We start from the raw sequence: 18,785 nt of genomic DNA, 5'->3' as shown, positions 1-18,785 counted from the left end.
TACTGCAGTGTTGGTACTGTTCTGTTCAACTGAGTTACTGGCACTTCCCCTAATCAGCAAGTCAATATTAGGGTTATAGTAAAGGGGTAATTATAGACAAGCTTTGAATGTAACAGAATCTAAAAAATCAATATAGTTACATTGCTTGGTGGTATTTGAGAAATAGAAACTGGATTATTTGGACACTACAATGGGGAACAATAAAAATCCAAATAAATTAAATAAGGTATTATTGGTTTAGTAAAACATAAATAAGTAAACTGAGAATCTGTTTTCTCCAGTAACAATATGGATTTTTAATGTCACCATGAACAAATAGTGTATTGTTTCAACAGTCTTGAAAAATCAATCATCATTTTACAGTTACAAGAGATCGACATAGTTGGGTTAATAGTAGATAGAGTGATCCTCAGATTAACAAGCTCCTGAACCATTGCATTTGTCTGTCTGTCTGTCTGTCTGTCTGTCTGTCTGTCTGTATGTCTGTCTGTATGTCTGTCTATCTACATTATCTATCAATCTATTTGTCTGTATCTATCATTCAAGCAAATAGCTATGTTAAAAACAAAGATTGTACTGCATTTCACACAGCTTAACATCAGTCATTCCTATATCACATTTTCTGTACATGTATTGGCATGGCAAATGGATCTTGTGTTGTTAAAGTTGATATTATCATATTAATAATCCTGGATGCGCACCCTGACAAAGCCATCATCTTTCTTGGGGCCCTGAATTTCATTTCACACATTTTGCTACAACTCGAACCTGCTTCATCATTATACAGTACTGCAGAGTGGAACTAAAGGGAAACAACAGCATCATTTTCAGGAATTATGAGTAAATGCAGAGTAATACATCAGCATGAGTACAGCAGTGCAGTTCAGGGTTTTCTGAGTTGAATTTCTCATTATTTATTTTCTCTTACTACAGTAGAAAAAGGGAAGCATAGCCTAATGGTTAGAATTGAGGACTAGGAGATGGGGGATAATGGTTTCCAGTGTCAGCCAACTATACCATTGTTTGCATTGGTCTTAAAGTTCTTAGATGCTACTCCTGTAAAAAAAATTAAAAAATAAAAAAATAAAAAAAGGTTTTTAAAATAGCATTGTAATACTGACATTATAAAAGTACTATATTTCCATAAGCCTCAGTATAACCATAAGCAGATCACAGCAGTACCACATATTGTTTTTGAAACATGTGTTACACAGTGGTTGTCCTGATAATGTAGCACACTGGTAGTCATTTTGCATCATGGAAATGCAGATGGTTACTAATGTTTGTTGGTTCATACTCTTGTGATATCAAGGGTATGTCAAAACAGGAAAATGTTACCACTGTGGTAAAATGATCTCAATGGCTAATATTAATGCAGCTATCCTTGGGCTACCATTGTCACATTGTACTGAACCATTGTCATCGTAGTACTAGTGCATTTACATTGTAGATCATTAGGCCTAGCCTTTACTTGGACAGAAACTACAATACATGTGCTACAGGTACCTGTCCTTGTAGGACAGAATTCAACCAACAGCTCAGGGTGGTATTAAAAGGCACTTCGATGTCAAATTCTGCAAACAGAACATCCAGAAGAAGTAGTGATGACTTAAAAAAACACAGTATGGGGATTAGCAATGTCAAGTGTGGTCCCGTGTGCTTTAGATTATCCCCCCCCCTAAAAACTGACAGGAGGTTGCTAAGCGATACCAAAAACATATTTTCACTTGGCTCTTGATGCCTTTTCAATTAACCTGCCAATGATACACTGAAGCTTAATAAAATTAAAATATTATGGGATAAGATGTTATTTACCATGTAAAATGCATTACAAGAAAGTAATAGTATGTATTGTATCGTTTTATTCAATTACTGCAGTCCTGACCTCTTTGTGGTGGTCCGTGATACTCGATTACAAACCAATAGATTGCAGAGAAATTGCGTCATGCAAATTTTCTGTAGTTTCATTTGAAAAGTAATTTAGTGTTCTACATTGCTGCTCTTCCCGATCCCCATTTAAAAAAAATATATATATATATTTTAGTATTTACACTGCAACAAGCATTTTATCATGGGGCTGGAAAGACATTCCTCTAAAAATGAAATACAAAATACAGGTATGTGTCCGAATTTACTGGTATATTTATGGTGCAAAGTTGTTTCCATCAACCTTATGTAAATACAGGTGATAATTGTGTTTTGTTTTGTTTTTCTCAGTGTCCTTTCTTTGTTAATAATTAATAACATAACTAATACTTTCTAGAATGTAGCTTCAAATGTATGGGTGTGTTTTAAAATACATGAATACTTTTAGAAACAGTCAATAAAGATTTTATTAATAAATTATTTCAATCCGCTTTCATTATCTATGTTTTTTCCAGTTCTATTGCAGCTGGTCTTTTAATATTGCCCTGGATTATTGTTACTGTAGAAATATTAAAAACATGTTGTACATGAATAGCATAATCCGAGAATGTTTTGTCAATGCACAGATTTATGTTTAGTTATACATTTGTTCAGAGTTGGATCAGCCCATCAAGATATGGGATTCTTTAGTGTGTGTGTGTGTGTGTGTGTGTATGTATATATATAATTTTGTTGTTCAGCATTTCAGTGTCTGTTTTTGAGATACTTATTAAGTTGGGCGCTTGGAAAATTCTGTTCAGTCAAGCACATTTTCTTTACTCCAGAGCAAGAAGCATTCCTCAAGTGGGTATGAAATTAGAACCCTTAACAAACAGAACCACATTCATCATTTGTTATTTGTTATCCCTTAATGAAGTCTGAGCTCATTTTTAATACTGTAAATACTGCTCCTATCAATACATCAATTTTCTCACGTGGTGTATAAAAAAGGAAATTAGCGCCTCAGTGATACAGGAAAAAAGAAAAGTCAGACACATGCTGTTTAAAAAAATACCGGAGAACCACGGGCTTGAGTCAGTCTCATAATTAAATATTCTCGGATTATGAAAAAAGAAAAAATAGTTGCAAGTACATAATGGAAACCGATTGCTACATCCTATCCTATTAATTGTATCTGTGTATAATTTTAGTCAAGACATTTGATACAGGCTTATTGACATGCTGCTTTAATTGTTGTATCTATATAAACACTGATAAACAACTGCAATCCCAGAATATTTTGGTCTATGAAGAATAAAAGCATTATTTGTATATTTTAGCGTAGTAGTAGCAGTCGTAGTATTAATTTTTTTTTTTTCATTTTCTTCTTTGCAGGCCTCTGTTTCCTACAGAGAAGTGGAGCAATATCACGCAGATGCACAGAAATGGCTAGAACAGCTGGAGGCAGAGGTTAAGCAAGGAGAGAACCTGAAAGAAGAGGATTTTCAGAAAGCTGCGGTAAATGATCTGTGTCGGCGGGTGTCTTTCAAAACGGCCAGAAAGCAACAAAACAATTTAAACCAAAAAAAAAATTCAAACAAGTAAAGCTGTTGGCTTTTATATTCTGGCTGAGGGGGTAACTAGCAAGTAATTATTTTATTACCCCTTGGCCATAGTCTGCACGAGTTTAATAAGGGTGCGTGACTGTCAGCTAGTTAAATAATCAGTAGCTGGTCAGTCACGCATCCTCACAAGGTTTTTAAAATATAAATACAAACAATACTATGGCGGACAGTATCTTGCTCGTCCGGCCAAACAATAAATCAATTACAAAATATTGGCTTTTGCCGTCATATATACATATAAATCATAATATAAGTAATTAATGAACAAAGGGGTGGGGCACTCTGCAAAACCCTCAAAAAGTGTTTCTCAACCCCATGTCTTCACTAGCACATCAAGTCATGAGTGAGACCTGTTACCAGATTTTGACTGTTTCTCTTTCTTGGAAAGCCCAGCAGTCAACCCAATTACCCCGTCGTTTTCAATAGAAACCACAGTAACAAGGGCCTCATATGGTGCCTGCCCTTTAAGTGTCTGTTCAGTCTGGAATGTCTTGAAACAGGAAGCCTGGTACTGAAGGTTGATCTGCTTGGTGATTTGTTATTCTTATATTTAATTAAACATTAGCTGTGGCTCTACCAAGAATAACATGTTTACACTTTACAGGACTGCTTCAGTCCCCAATGATCTATTTTATAAAAGCAGGGCTGTAATACATATAAACGAAAGTCAAGAATGATTTAGCATTTAGAGCATAAAGCCTGAACACACTAATGGCAGTAAAGTGGCCCTCACAAACCATTACCTGCTCTCAAAGTGAAAAATAGATTTACAGAGCATACAGTACATTAAGCTCTTATATGATTTTTGGTTTTGTATGTAGGAGGCAAAGCATTGATTTGTAATAGTTTTACCAATTTGGTGCAGTAGAGACCACAAAGAGTATGGTCAGGCACTAATTAAATTTTGCAAAAAAATGTTTTAACCCAAAAGGTTAAAAAAAAAAAGCAAAACAAACAAACAAACAAAAAAAACCAAAAAAATATTTACCACTATATAGTCTGGCTTTTTGCTAAACTATTTTAAGGATTTAAAAACACCAGTACAAGTATTTAAATGACAATCATTAAAACTGGTGGTATACTGCCTGTGTAATTAGTATACCTTCTGCTGGAAGCAGTTTCTTTCACTATCACTAAACATAAAAGATGGAATCCCATTTGATTAATGTTAGGAAATGAAAGGAACAGATAATTTCTTTCATACTATTTAGTTAGAGGAGTTGTTGCCTGTTATAAGTGAGTGTCAAATTTATTTGTTTTTGCTTTATGGTAATGTTTTTGCATTTGAATAACTTTGCAAATCACCCATTTGGTACCACAGCTTCACTGTTCAAAGTAATACTACTTCTTCACAGACCTGGTACTTAAATGCCCTTGTTTATTGCTCAAATCTAAAATCTAATAAGTGTGATAAAGTACGTCTGTGATCTAATTTACGGTGACAAGAACAAATACTCTGCATAAATAAGAAAAAATACAAACTGAAATGTTTTTGCTTGTCAGATACCGGTTTACTAATATGGTAAAAATAAATTAGTTTATCTGTAGTTCCCTTTCTAGTACGAAATATAGCCATTACCTAATGGGTAATGGTTACATTTCTATTTCAGGGAATCAGGGTTATGATAATAACCTAACTTTTATCATCTTTGAGGATCTAAGGGCCTGATTCACCTACCAGTGGTACAAATGGACTTAAGGTGTGCTATTGTCAGTGCTATAATTCAAGAACGTTCTAATGGCGTTTTTTCCATGGCATTTGTCCTGTTCTCGTGAATAATTATCTTCAAATAAATTGACGTGTTTATAACTCCAGTAGGCACATGAGGTAGTTTGTATTTAAAAAGCCTTTGCTTCAAATAAAATGGCCCAAAATGTGGGCCCATTTTAACATGTTCTAATATAAGTTTGTTACATGAGTTACTTATATAACTTTTGTTTTCTTTCTAGTTGTATTTCTGTTAGTTTCAAGTAACAGCAATGTGAAATGTATTATAACATGTTGTGTATGATTTTCTGTGACTAATCATTTGTTAAGTGAGATTTAAAATGTTAGGAAAAAGTACATCTGCGTTATCAGCACTCAAACAATCCCTGATTTAGTTAAAGTGATTACAGTTTCACACTACAATTAATACTTGTATAGTTGTACTACCTGTATAAGGTGGGGCACTAATGCGAACTTTCTTGAAAACTATGCCACACAATTGCTCTTCTCTATAGTCTATACATTAAAAATAATTATTATGCTACCAGACTAAGACAGAACATCTCAGATGGGGCACTGAAATCTCATATAACGATAATTATTTGTAATATATAGACTAGAGTAATCGTGTGGTATAGTTTTCAAGACATTTCACATTGTTTTAGTGCCCTCTCCTTACTGCTTTGTCTTGGTCTGGCTTTTAAGCACTTCTATTAAACCTTATGTGCTACCATGACTGAAATTCTTGCTCTCTAGTGTATTCTATATAACCAAAGAATGGCAGACATCTCCTGTGTATAAGAATGGGGTTAATACCTCATTGTTTTTTAAAGCTGAGCTCTCCTTATTTTTATAATGTTCTATTGAGAAAGTGCTAACAAGTTTGCACAGATTATATAATTAACACAGGAATGCCCAAAATGTGTTCACAAAGTGCTATTAAGAAAATGTGTCAATAGCACTAATTCAAGCACACAGACTGATCTTTGTGGGTTAGATCATTTTCTTAAGAAGGATATTAGCAAAGTTGCCGTTCATAGCTGGGGTTTCCACAGGGAGCGTTGCATTGGTTTTATTGCTCCCATGTGTTAGGGAAGCATCGTGCAGCAGCAGCGCCTCCTACTGACCAGGTGCCTGGTGTGCTCAACAAGGGCACCTGGAGGGCTGGCTCTCGTCCTGCAGAATCTAAATCTTACAGATGAGATTCCATATATTAGTTATTGAATGCGGTTTAATCATATTCTGTTGTACAGAACTTTGGGGTTTGCCTGGGGCGTGTGAAATACGACTCTGCAATTCTGATAAGCATTTTAATTGTACATGCCCTCTCTCAGGGAACCAACTTTAATCTGAAACCCACAAACTGAATGGAAAACTCCCTCCCTGATGTAACAACTGCACATGGAAAGGCCTGGCACTAATTAGCATGACAGTAATGTTAGTGTTAGTAAAATCTCTGCGTTCATTATTGTTCATGCCAATAATAATGTAAGCAGGATGCCTTAACTAAGTCTTTTGTCTTTGTGTTTGCTATTTCCTCTGTAGGGAGATTCAGAGGAAGGGGCAGTGAAAGAGCTTTTGCAGAAAGGAGAGAACCTACAGCAGCGAGTTCCAGATGAGAAGAAACGAGAGGAGATCAGAATAAAACAACACCTGCTAAATTCTAAATATAACACTGTCAAGGTATTATCGCTTGTCAGCTGTGTCTATAAATGGCACTAACATATTTTTTTTAACATCCTGTTGTCTGCGAATTTCTGGAAAGCTGTAAATGGATTATGATCCGGTTAATTCTGTTAGGAATTGGAAGTGTAATCTGAATGAATGCTAAACTATCAACTTCATGAGCTGAGAGTCAAGTCTCTGAGCATGTCTTCCGATTGAAAGGGATGGTGTCTGTAGGACTGCAGCACTTTCATTTATTGATTTTTGAGATTAGATGTACAGATTTATATATATATATATATATATATATATATATATATATATATATATATATATATATATATAATATATATATAATCTATATATATATAGTATAATATATATATACACACACACACACACACACACACACACAGTGGCTTGCAAAAGTATTCAGACCCCTGACCAATTCTCTCATAGTTTTTTTTTATTTTTCTTAAAAATACTTCCAAACATAAAACCAATGTCATCTTACAATATTTGATTTTGAGTTTAAGTGTTTTGAAATAAAATATCAAACAGAATGAAATTTCAATGTACCATTTGTAATTCAGTAATATGAGAGAATTGGTCAGGGGTCTGAATACTTTTGCAAGGCACTGTGTGTGTGTGTGTGTGTGTGTATATGCACATTGTGAGTAACTGGTGCAGAGAGGTAGGAAGGGGATGTTGGTGATGAATGCTTTATTCAAGTTCGTGTGTGTGTGTGTGTGTGCAAAATTATTTATTGTTATAAAGCTGGAGAAGGAAGAAAAGGTTCTTTCACCAAGAACAAGTAAAATAATTGGGAGGAAAGTGAATAACAGTCCAAGATTGACTGCTAAATATATTCAAATTGAATTAGTTGCAATTGGGACTGAGGTTTCCATTTCAAGCATAGGTCAACTATTGCATGGTGAAGGAAAATGTCACAAGGACAAAGTGCTTAATGTTTGCACAGTGGCATTTGAATGATGGATATAAGTTCTGGTCAAAGGTTTTGTGGAGTGATGAAACAAAAAATCTTGCTATTTGGTCTTGCTGATAGTCATTACATTTGGAGAAAGTCTGGAGAGTAATATAAAGAAAATAACACCATATTTACCGTCAAGCATGGATGTGTGTGTGTGTGTGTGTGTATATATATATATATATATATATATATATAAATATATAGCTGTGACTGTGTCTTTAATGAGCTCTGTAAGTGACTGTTACAAGACAAAATGCAGTTTCGTTGGTGTGAAGGTATTGTTTATAAAACCTTTTGATAAAAAAAATCCAAATCAGAAAAAATAGATGAAACCAAGTGTTATAACTTTTCCTTTGAACACAAGCCTTTGAGGCAGTTGCTAGGTAACACGTACACACATACATGTCATTATCTAATCTGTTTTAAAAATGCATCTGTCCTTGTACCCAGGCAATCCACCATAGACAATATTGTAACAGGGCACCTCTCTTTCAGTGTCTGATTTGTACTTAAGCTTTGATTTTGACTTTATATTAAAATATTCAAAACGCTAGTATGAAAATTGGCATCCCACTAGCCATTGGACCATCAAGACTTAGATACTTTACCACAAAACAGAAATAATGTCTAGCTGAGATACCTACCTTTCCTAAGAAAAGGAAAGCACTTGCTTCAGAGACTTGTAAGGACTGCATAGTATTTATCTGAGCTTCCATGCTGTTAGATGTTTGAATATCTTTAGTTTTTGCTGCCAGTGTAAGTCTGTGTTACCAAGGAGATTTTTTTTTTTGCGTTTCACTTTTTTTTTGTCTTTGTGGCCTTAACTCCCAATGCAGTCCTAGTGTCTCAGTCACTGCCACATCTTGACATGTATTTCAGTTTCATAATCCTACTATCACCAATCTGCCACTTCATTATAGCTGGACAGTCTCTGTTCATAGAGATGAAAGAGCAGCTCGGCATTATCCCAATGTAGATAACCAAGAAAAGTCAAACTCGCAATTCTTTTGTGTAGGTAAAAAAAAAAAAAAGAAATAACCTTTTTATATACTGCATTTCATTTCTCATCAAATTGTCCTATTGAGGTCCCTTTGGGCAAAGCTATCATCTTCCTGGAATATTTCATAGGCTAAGTAAGGGTTCAGAATGAATGTAAGGCCGCTGTTTGTTTCTCAGTTATGATAGAATACCATGCAGACCGTTGATACCGAGCAGGATCCTTTAAAAAGAGAGAGAGTGTTTTTCACAAGGACTTGATAGTTGTATTCAACTTGGGTTGACACATGATATCGTAGCTTACTCTCCGTGAAAATTATTTGTTGTTATTATTATTATTATTAGTAGTATTAGTAGTAGTGTTAGTATTACTATTCCAGTGATTGAAAATAAAGATTTTGAATATCTGATATCTGCTTTACAAGAGAAAAACTGGTTAAGCTGACAGATTTACAGACACAGCTGTCTCATGTTAGGAGGAAGAACTTTAAAGCCCTTGTAATTTATGTCGATATTTTTACAGTGTTCATGTATTCTTGCATTAATTAAATTATTCTTATTGCCTTACCTTACATTTATCTCTCTGTATTGCAGAGTGGCGACTATATTAGGTGAAACAAAGAGCACATTTTTCATCTTTCTGCATCAGCAATTGCCTATTTCCGGTCACTTTTAAAACAACTGTGGCTAATGCATTAGTCATTATTAATCTGGTTAGAACTCAGTGCTGGCAGCAAGAACCTGTTTCTGATTGATGGCATCTGCATTGTTTTACAGTTCCGCGTTATGAATGATTGGAGGATAAAGGGAGATAGTGTGGAGTAATTACAGTGTTGAACCTGGAGCCCAGCGATCCAGGCTTGATGCCAATTCACGATATACCTGCAGAGGCATTAAAGCATTAAAGCTGGGTGCAAGAAAAGTACTGTAGACCCCCTGTTCTCCTATAAAAAATATTAATAAAGGACAACAAAAAAAGAGAACCATGAAGGCCAGACACATTACAATGTTCTACCTTATCAGCATGTTCTGCCAAAATGTAACTCAAGAAGCTGACACAAGTCAGAATTACTGCAGATACTTTAAAGGATCTACCAGACAAGAGAATATGCTAGTGGTTGCTTCCCTGAAGTCTGTAGGAACACATGACAGGTGTTAAGAAATTGCCTCACACCGCTACATCGGTAATATTCTTTTGGACCACACAGATGTAGTGCATCTTGTCTCAAAGTTATTTTTAACAATTGTTGCAAACTTTGCACAGGACCTGAGATCTCTGAGGAAGAAAAAGGCTCTGCCAATATCACCCCAGTGGTACCAGTACAGGCGGCAGGCTGACAACCTACTGCAGTGGCTTGATGACATTGAGAAAAGGGTAGCCAGTCTACCAGACCCCAAAGATGAACAAAAGACAAAGGTAATAAATGCATCTTTGTAATCAAGCAGGTACTGAAGAAAAATAAGTTGTCTATTTTGCATACTGTAGTTCTTTTAAAGAGTTAACGTGTTTGGTTAAAATGGCTGCACGGGAATATGATGGTGGTTCAATTTTTAATCTTTATATTAAGAAATCTGTATTAACATAATTAAACTGGTATCAACAGGACAACTGTGACGGATCACTTTTTTTTTTTTTTTTTTTTTACTAAGCTGTTTATTAAATTATGCACTGCCTAAAGGAAAAGTTGAGTTGTTTTGACTTTGTGTATCTTTGTTACAGATGAACAAATGAGCTTTCAGTAAAACAGAAGACCCCTTTGTCATGTTAGGAACTTCATCTGATCCCAAACATCTCTTGTCATGTTTCATAGTCACACCATTGTAGATTTATGCACGTATTTGTCAATGTCACCTTTTTTTAAAATGCATTTCACTGCCTCATTTTTTGCTTAATTTGATTTAAAAAGCTTTGTTCTAAAACTGTAAAAACAGAGCTTGACTAGCCATGTTAAAGTGGCAAGATAGGGACCCTTAGACGAAAGTCTTACTCTTTGATTTTTGACAGCATAAACCCAATACCCACATGTTACAAAAAAAAAATAAAAAGTATTTCATTGCACATCAAAGAAAAGCCCTAAAGCTTAAAATGTAGAAGCTCCCTTTCAGTTCTAATTGAGTTCTACATTTGAACCGACGCAATGACAAGTCTACAAGGGAGACAAGACCTTAAATGCTTTCTGTGTATGTGGAACAAACCTGTTTTAATTGTAACATTTACTGCATATATAAGGCGGAGACAAGTGCCTCCTGAAAGTTTTTTTTTTTTAATAATTATTTATTTGTTTGATTTCTCAGTTTTGCGTTTTGGTCTATTCAGCTAACTGCCTTGGGGCCCTGTATTGGTTTTGCTCACTAGGAGATTGATGCTGAACTGGAGGAGAAGAGAGAAGACCTGAATGCAGTCAACAGGCAGGCTCAAAGCTTGTCAAGGGATGGGGCTGCAAAGGCAGTGGAGCCGAGCTTGATCCAGCTCAACAAACGCTGGCAAGAAATAGAGAGCAAATTTGCTCAGTTCCGACGACTGAACTTTTCACAAATTGTGAGTTACCCCACCCCCTCGCAAACTGCACTGTTTGCAACTGCTACTAACCAAATGCCACTAACAGAGTGTGTGAGGTGAAACAAAAATTGCACTCTGGTTTATTCAGAGTATGCAGTTTAAATGTTACAACAGACTTCATTGTCCAACGGAACATAGGAAAAATAAGGATGGCAGATTTGAACTTTTTGCTTGGAATAAATATTGGTTTATGTTGCTTCATCAATTTGCCATTTACATCATACGTGCTGTGAAACATGTTTTTATTATGTATTACCCCCCCCCCCCCATCCTTGGTGGTGAAAGCTCATATTCTAGCCTCCCAGGAGACTATAGATTTGTAAATTAAAATGGCACAGTAACAAATATTTACAAAGCTGACACATGTCATTAGAAATGTATCAAACAAGCGTTTCATCTTATTAAACCATGTTTCAGCTGATTAAACACCAGTGCCTAGAACTTTCCCATATTAGATTTATTAAATCACTTCCAAACGTATTAGATTCTGAATTGAATTAATACAAATTGACTGCCAAGTTTATTTACGCATACATCTTTTTAAACATAACAGAATGGGCAAGGGACTTTCTTTTGTTAGAAAAAAAACGTGGGATTTATTTATACAGGTGTAATACAAATGTCACTTAAAATGAATTACAAGGCTAGAAGATATATTCTGAAATTGTACTCTTTTGGCATTGAGCTCTAAAGAGTTATTGATGTAGTAAAGTGTTTATTTTACTATTCTGGAAGAAATAAAAAATGATACCAAGTGCAAACAGCTGTAGGACTCTGCAGCCCAGTATCTGAGAAGTTCACTTGGCAAGGCTGCTACAGTATGTGGTGTCCACTATATAATACATCAAAGTGAGCTGAGAGCTAAACAGATTCTTTCTCTTACTTTTTTGTTTCTCTCTTTTAGACTTCACCCCTCTTATCTTTCCTATGACTCACAATTGTAATCCATTTCTTGTTTACAAATTGCAAATATACTGCATTAACAGAGTTTTCTAACAACACTTGATTTGACAAAAACAAACCCATGCAAGTGTTGCATAGATAGTCATATGTCACACAGGAAATCCAGTGTAATAATTGTTAAATGCATAGCTATGTACAGCAGTTGTAGGAAATACCACCCAACTGACAAGACAATTCAAAACAATTCTGAGATGTACCGGTAATGCTTGCATTTGGAAAGACAACTGTTCTACATTATCTGTGACACACATTGTTTTTTTTTTTTTCTGTCAGTGGGAAAGCCAACATAATTTCATAGGATTGTTTGATTAATTAATGAATTTATTTAATATATGGCAAAAACGTGTAATGCCCTGTGCTCATTTTTTCTCTCAGTTATTAGACTTACTATCAGATAGACATGTAACAAGTCGGCAAATGGTCAGGCAGGCAAAAGCACACAAATTGTTTGTAGATTTCAGTTATATTGCACACTTCTATTGCTAACCATTAAACAAACAGAATAATTAAACAAAAGACAGACGGTCTTTAGGCTTTAATACTGGGAAGACGCTGTTTTGGAATGGAGGGAGCCAGAAACCCATTTACATTCAAGATCTGCTTTATTCCTGCTAAACTAAGTCAAAATATAACAGTGTGACAGGGGACACCTTACACTGCCACAGGACGAGAAGACAAGCCGCTACCTGGCTTAATTATCCACCCCTGTTGGACAAGACATTAAGAGTAGGCTGCTTGCTGATTGCGCAGTAACGATTTATTGGACTTAAACTTACTGCTGTGTTAAACTGAGATTTAGGGTGATAATGAAAGAAATTCTAAGCCCTGCAAGTAAGACTTGAACCTTTAATTGTTTTTAATATGTACTGCTTCGGTGTCACAGTTCATTCCAATTAAGCAAAATAGTAAGAATATATTTATATTACTCTTGCATTGTTTAACCTCTGTGGTCTTCATTAGACAGTAGAAATATTTTATCTGGGGTAATGACAAACCAACAATTAAAAAAAAAAAAAAATTGACATGCAATAATGTGAACTGTTCATGCTGTTATTGCTTAAATGGACACATCTCCACAGCACATAATGTAATGTCTCTTTTTTAATGTATTTGTTTAAATTGGTTTTATGTAATGATACATTTAAATTAACACAAGAGGAACACCATTCTGACAGTGATCTTTGTCTTTAAAAACTAGCAAGAAGAATACAAATAATATTTTTAGCAACTTAATCATGCACTCCTGCTTCACTGTTGAATCACATTTACATACATTTGAGAGGCTGACCTTATTGCATACTGACACAAAACAAAGATTGACACTGGGAATAATTTAAAACTGTACTGGATAGTTATAGTCAGTACACTGAATTGAAGTCAGGTCATAAACAACCAGGGGGGTGCCATTCTCAAGCTTGCAAAGCATCTTTTAGAAACATTTTAGCGTGCTGCCACTCCCTCGAGAGGAAGCATGTGTAACATTAATTTTTATTATGACGCAGTTTTGTTATTAACACTGCTGCCCCATGCTGGGGTGATGGGTAATTGGATATAAGCTCAATAACTACTGTACTCGATCAAACAGATCTCTTTGATACAACTAATTGTGAAACAAGCATAGTGTTGTCCGGGGTTTGTGCTGGCCTGTAGCTTAAGCTCCAGGTCGTGTTAGCCATCTAATAACAACAAACAAGTATATTCTTTAGAAACAACAAACAAACAAAACACTTGCAATAACAGTACAATTCTCCATCCAGTTCAGCATTAACCATAACAAAGGAAAAGATCACCTCGCTATTTCCCCTTATATACTGTCAATCACGCCCCCTTGGTTAACGATTGCAACCACTCATCCAGTCTGCAGCTGCCACATCGTTTCCCTTCCGGGTTGATGATTTAATGTACTGTAGTTCCGCCCCCTTTCTAGATGGCCGACTTCCTCCTAACCCTGGGAATGAATTGTCTGGCCATCTAGTCCGTCCAGGACACTTTGTTCCCTTTGCACAGTACCCTCACAGGTGCAGGAGGGAGATTTATCACCAAGAATCATCCTGTCTCTCACAGTTACCTAGCCATGTTGTAGATGCAGACTCATTGGGAACCTTTAAGACCAGACAACGTTTTGGGTTCAGTCGGCTACTAGGAATGGGACAGCATTGATGGGCCAAATGTCTGCCTCTTGTGTGTAAATGTATCATGTTCTGGCTTACAGTAAAAAAAAAAAAAAAATCAAGGAAAATTATAATAACATGCATACTAATTTCCTCTCCATTCTTGGTAATCACTGGTGTCTCCCCTTATAATTCAGTCATAAACCAAAGTGCTGTGACATGTTTACTGAATATACCCAACAAAAAGAAGGAATGGACATGTGAATATTTGATATTTATAGCTGCCTGAAGTGTAACTTTTAACTCAGAAGAATGTAGATATTGCGTAGCATTGCCCATTCAGTGAATAATAAAAAAAAATATACTATTTCCATAAATAAACCCTATCAGTATGGTGCCATATAAATCATTAACCACTTTACAGGAAGATATTTCAGTTGCATCTGGTTTTTGACCACCTTTGCTTGAAATTTAACATAAAATATACCAACCGTGCAATAATGAAGATTTCTGTATCTTCACAATGTTGTAACAGAAGGTTGTTACAAAAAAGTTATTTAATCATTTCTCAGACATACTGTTGTCATTTGTTACAAGCCACGTATTGGAAAAGAAACAAAATTTAATGATATGACCACCATGAGTGAAACCTGTGTGTTCTTTTTCAATCCCATTCTTGTTGAGAAGAAGCACTTCTGGCTAGTACAACATATTCCCAATAAAGCTGTGACATACGTGCAAATCAGTTCAAAACAATTCTTTGACATTAAACACAGCATTCCATTTAATGTGAAGGCAAAATGAAAAAGAAGCTAGCTGATGGAGCAAAGCAGGGACAAACAATGTGGGTCGATATTAGTGGCAGTCTTAATTTGCCACATTTTTGTCCAAAGGAAGCAAGTAGTGTATCGACTGCAATATTGAGGTTTTAGCAATACAGTAAAAATGGGCATAAGCTCTATATAGCATAACAAATATTTTATGGTTTGCTACGAGTTAGCCTTCGCTTTTAAACAAGCTATATAAAAAATGTAGTTAGAACCTCAAACTATAATTTTATTGGGGTTTTCTCTGACAGCAGTAAGATAGAAGGAAAAACATGTTGGTCCCTTCAACATGCAGACATTTTTTTTGTTTTTTTTGGCCTAGAATTAATCCTTGTAGATGGACTGCTATAAACTTAGTGAGAAATGCCTGCAAGATAAATGTCCCTTGTAGCGCTGAAAGAGCAATATTAGGATATACATGGGGTGCTAATTATCTGAAGCTGCGCCATTAAAGAAAGTGTAAGGTAAAATGGAAATGAAGGTCATACTGACCAAGGTTATTGATTTGTCAGAGCAGATAATTCCTTACAGTTACACTGACGAAAAAATGTAAGTAACTTAAACGTGTATTTGTATTTATTATTTTTGTCATTTAGCAGACATTTTTTATCCAAAGAGACTTACACCTGGGGTGAATTGTGCATCACAACTGCTGCTTATTTGTGATGTTGCTTCCCTGTGGCAAATGTTTTTTTTTTTTGTGATTTCAAAATTGCTCAGTTGCCTTCTCCAGTTATTAAAACCTACTGAGATGAAGGCTTGTTCATTGAAAATGTAAATATATGCTGCTTCTCACACAAATAACATCATTTACAAATAACTTTATTTTTCCCTTCATCACAGATTTGAGCCAGTTGTATGTTTTAATTCATTGCTTTCAAAAATGTCGTTTTTTTCCCCACGGTAGCATGTTCGGTACTTGTTTTTGATTCCTAATGTTTCAGAAACATTAGCAGTAGTGCATGGAAGAGACTGATCTGGTTTGTTCAAGTCATTAGATTTGTGCCAAGATTCACAAGTTATCCATGTATCCATATCTTCTGGATAACATCTTAAATTAAAATAAGTAACTTAGTTAATGAAACTTGAACCTAACTTTAAAACTAATTAATACACTAAAGTTCTGCTGTAGCCTACTCCACAAGTATGTCTCTTCACAGGGTAATGTTTTTCATTTGAAATAATCGCATGATCAATCTACCCACGCTTTTGCGTACCTTCATAGTAGTTAATGGTATCGCTGTGTTTATGTAACTATTAGTACAGTATCATGTACTCCATGTACATAGACTTTACTTTGGGGGTAATGTGTCCCCTCAAAATAAATATTGGAGGAGCAAATGCCCCTTTGCCCCCTCTAACTCACCGTTTATGGTCAGCACTCTGATGCCATAATTGATTCCAAATACATATTGCGTAAATTCACGCACAGAACTTTACTTTTTTATAAATGGTAGGCCAATATCCCCACACCTACTTGAGGCACCACCTCGTGTGAGTTATGGGTCTTACCCATTGGAGAAGATAACCCCCCACCACACACACACATGCAGACCATGATGTATTCTCAGTATATAATTTTCCTTCTTATTTTTACCTTCACTGCAAGTAAAACACACATGGCATATTTTTATATACAAGAACAATGGGCACTCCCTCCTCCTTTATTCCAGAGGTACATTTTGATGTAATTCCTTATTTATTAGACAGTCTACAATGCTCAGAGAAGACCAGCTAAGTGAAAAATATGCAGTGTGTTACCACACAGGTTCTACTCAGTATTGATTCACACCTACACAATATTAATGTTCATATCACACAGGTACAATGCAGAATGTCACACTGATGGTTTTTCAATTATAGCGCTGTTATCCTTGCGGTTACCAAGTACCAAAGAACAAAAACTAACAACAACTGTTAAGATACATTTAAACAGTTGTCTATCTATCTATCCATCTTTCTATCTATCTATCTATCTATCTATCTATCTATCTATCTATCTATCTGTCTATCTATCTATCTCTATGTCATGTATTGTTTATCATGCTCTCATTGTGTGCAATACTTTATGCATCAATATATCATTTTTTTTAGGCCCATCATATACTTTGTTGTCATTACCCTTAAAGTTATTAGAATGCATGGCACATGCATAATAATGAGAAAACATTTTTGCCTGGTGAGTATTTCACTGGACCATGTTTACCATGCATGGAATATTAACCATTTGATTTTAGTCACTGTGTTTGAACATTCTTAGCTTGAGAAATAAAGCAAACCCATCTAAGCTGTTGATTTTGAAAGAAAACCTACTTTTGTTATGTATCTACACCAGCAAACGGTTTTCGAAGAGACGACTGTTGTGACGACTGAAAGGGTGACTGAGGAGACCTCTCATATATCATCTGAGTACCTAGCAGAGATACGCTGGCTGCTCCACTCCATAGCTGAGGTGGAATTTCTCCTCAACTCTCCTGAGTACTGGGCTGGAAACTTCCACAACTTCTCAAATCAAGAAGACTGTCTGAAGGTAAGTGCAAACAGATTCCGAGGAAGATCTATAATATGTGATGCGTGAACTGTTGCATGCTTCAAAATCCTCTCATAAGGGTGCAGCAATTTATCGATGCATCGATTATTGATCATCAGTCCTTAAATTTTCCGAGCTTTGATTACATATTGGTGAATCAATGCATTAAATTAGAAACCAATCTGAAGTCTCCTGTTGCCCGTTTGCATTAAAACCTTGAGTGTGTGAAAGTGTGCTTCTTTTAGTGCTAGTACGGCAGATTAGCGCGTTGCTAGGATACACACTTTAGGCCTCTACATTCATGTTGGACAAACCAAATCAGAAGTAGACCTATTCAAGTTTTCTTGATTTAAAAATTAATGCAATATCATCTTTTGTTTCAAAGCATGTTGTGTTATGTTTAATACGATAGATTAAGTCAGAATTTGTGAGATAAATTCAAATGTTTTGCTTTTGGACATAAAATATTAACAGTAATGAACAAATATAGTACAGATAGGCATCACATCTGTTAATATAGTCATTTTTTATTATTATTACAATGTTAGAGGGACATCTGATGCGAACACACGCATAAACTTTTCAGTTGTTAAAAACTCAAGTCCTTTCTATTTCTTTTTTTATAATCGGAAGTGTTCTAATTTGAATATAAGTTGTGCCTTTTTGTTGAACTATTATGCACAATTATGTTTTTAATTATTGGATCTTCTGTTAAAAAAGCTAGTGATTGTTCTTTATTTTGAAAAATAAAATGTCACTCTTGATAATCGCTGCTAAATATCTATATGATAATCGAATACAAAATTAGGGTGCCAATTGCACCACTAAGTAACATGCATTTTTTTCATCAAATGTGCAATATACATACACTGGTGCATGCTTTAGAAACAAAAATCACTGCAATCCTTTTATTGTGTTTAACTGGCTGGTAAAGGGCAAAATACACCATTTATATTAATGTTTG

The 18,785-nt window shown here is 35.3% G+C and overlaps 1 protein-coding gene across 1 annotated transcript in view; it reads left to right on the top strand.

The window, feature by feature from the left end:
* Window positions 1-18,785, top strand: part of LOC121327512 (dystrophin-like) — a 319,147-nt gene that overhangs the window by 275,864 nt on the left and 24,498 nt on the right. The window contains exons 38-42 of the mRNA XM_041271582.1: window positions 3,241-3,363; window positions 6,724-6,861; window positions 10,095-10,247; window positions 11,187-11,369; window positions 17,627-17,821. Of these exons, the coding sequence (XP_041127516.1) occupies window positions 3,241-3,363; window positions 6,724-6,861; window positions 10,095-10,247; window positions 11,187-11,369; window positions 17,627-17,821 (792 nt within the window). The remainder of the gene's footprint in view (window positions 1-3,240; window positions 3,364-6,723; window positions 6,862-10,094; window positions 10,248-11,186; window positions 11,370-17,626; window positions 17,822-18,785) is intronic.

This window comes from Polyodon spathula, chromosome 15 (genome assembly GCF_017654505.1).
Source record: "Polyodon spathula isolate WHYD16114869_AA chromosome 15, ASM1765450v1, whole genome shotgun sequence".
NCBI lineage: Eukaryota > Metazoa > Chordata > Actinopteri > Acipenseriformes > Polyodontidae > Polyodon > Polyodon spathula.
The sequence above is the reverse complement of the archived record's forward strand: the minus strand, read 5'-3'. Positions and strand labels throughout refer to the sequence as shown.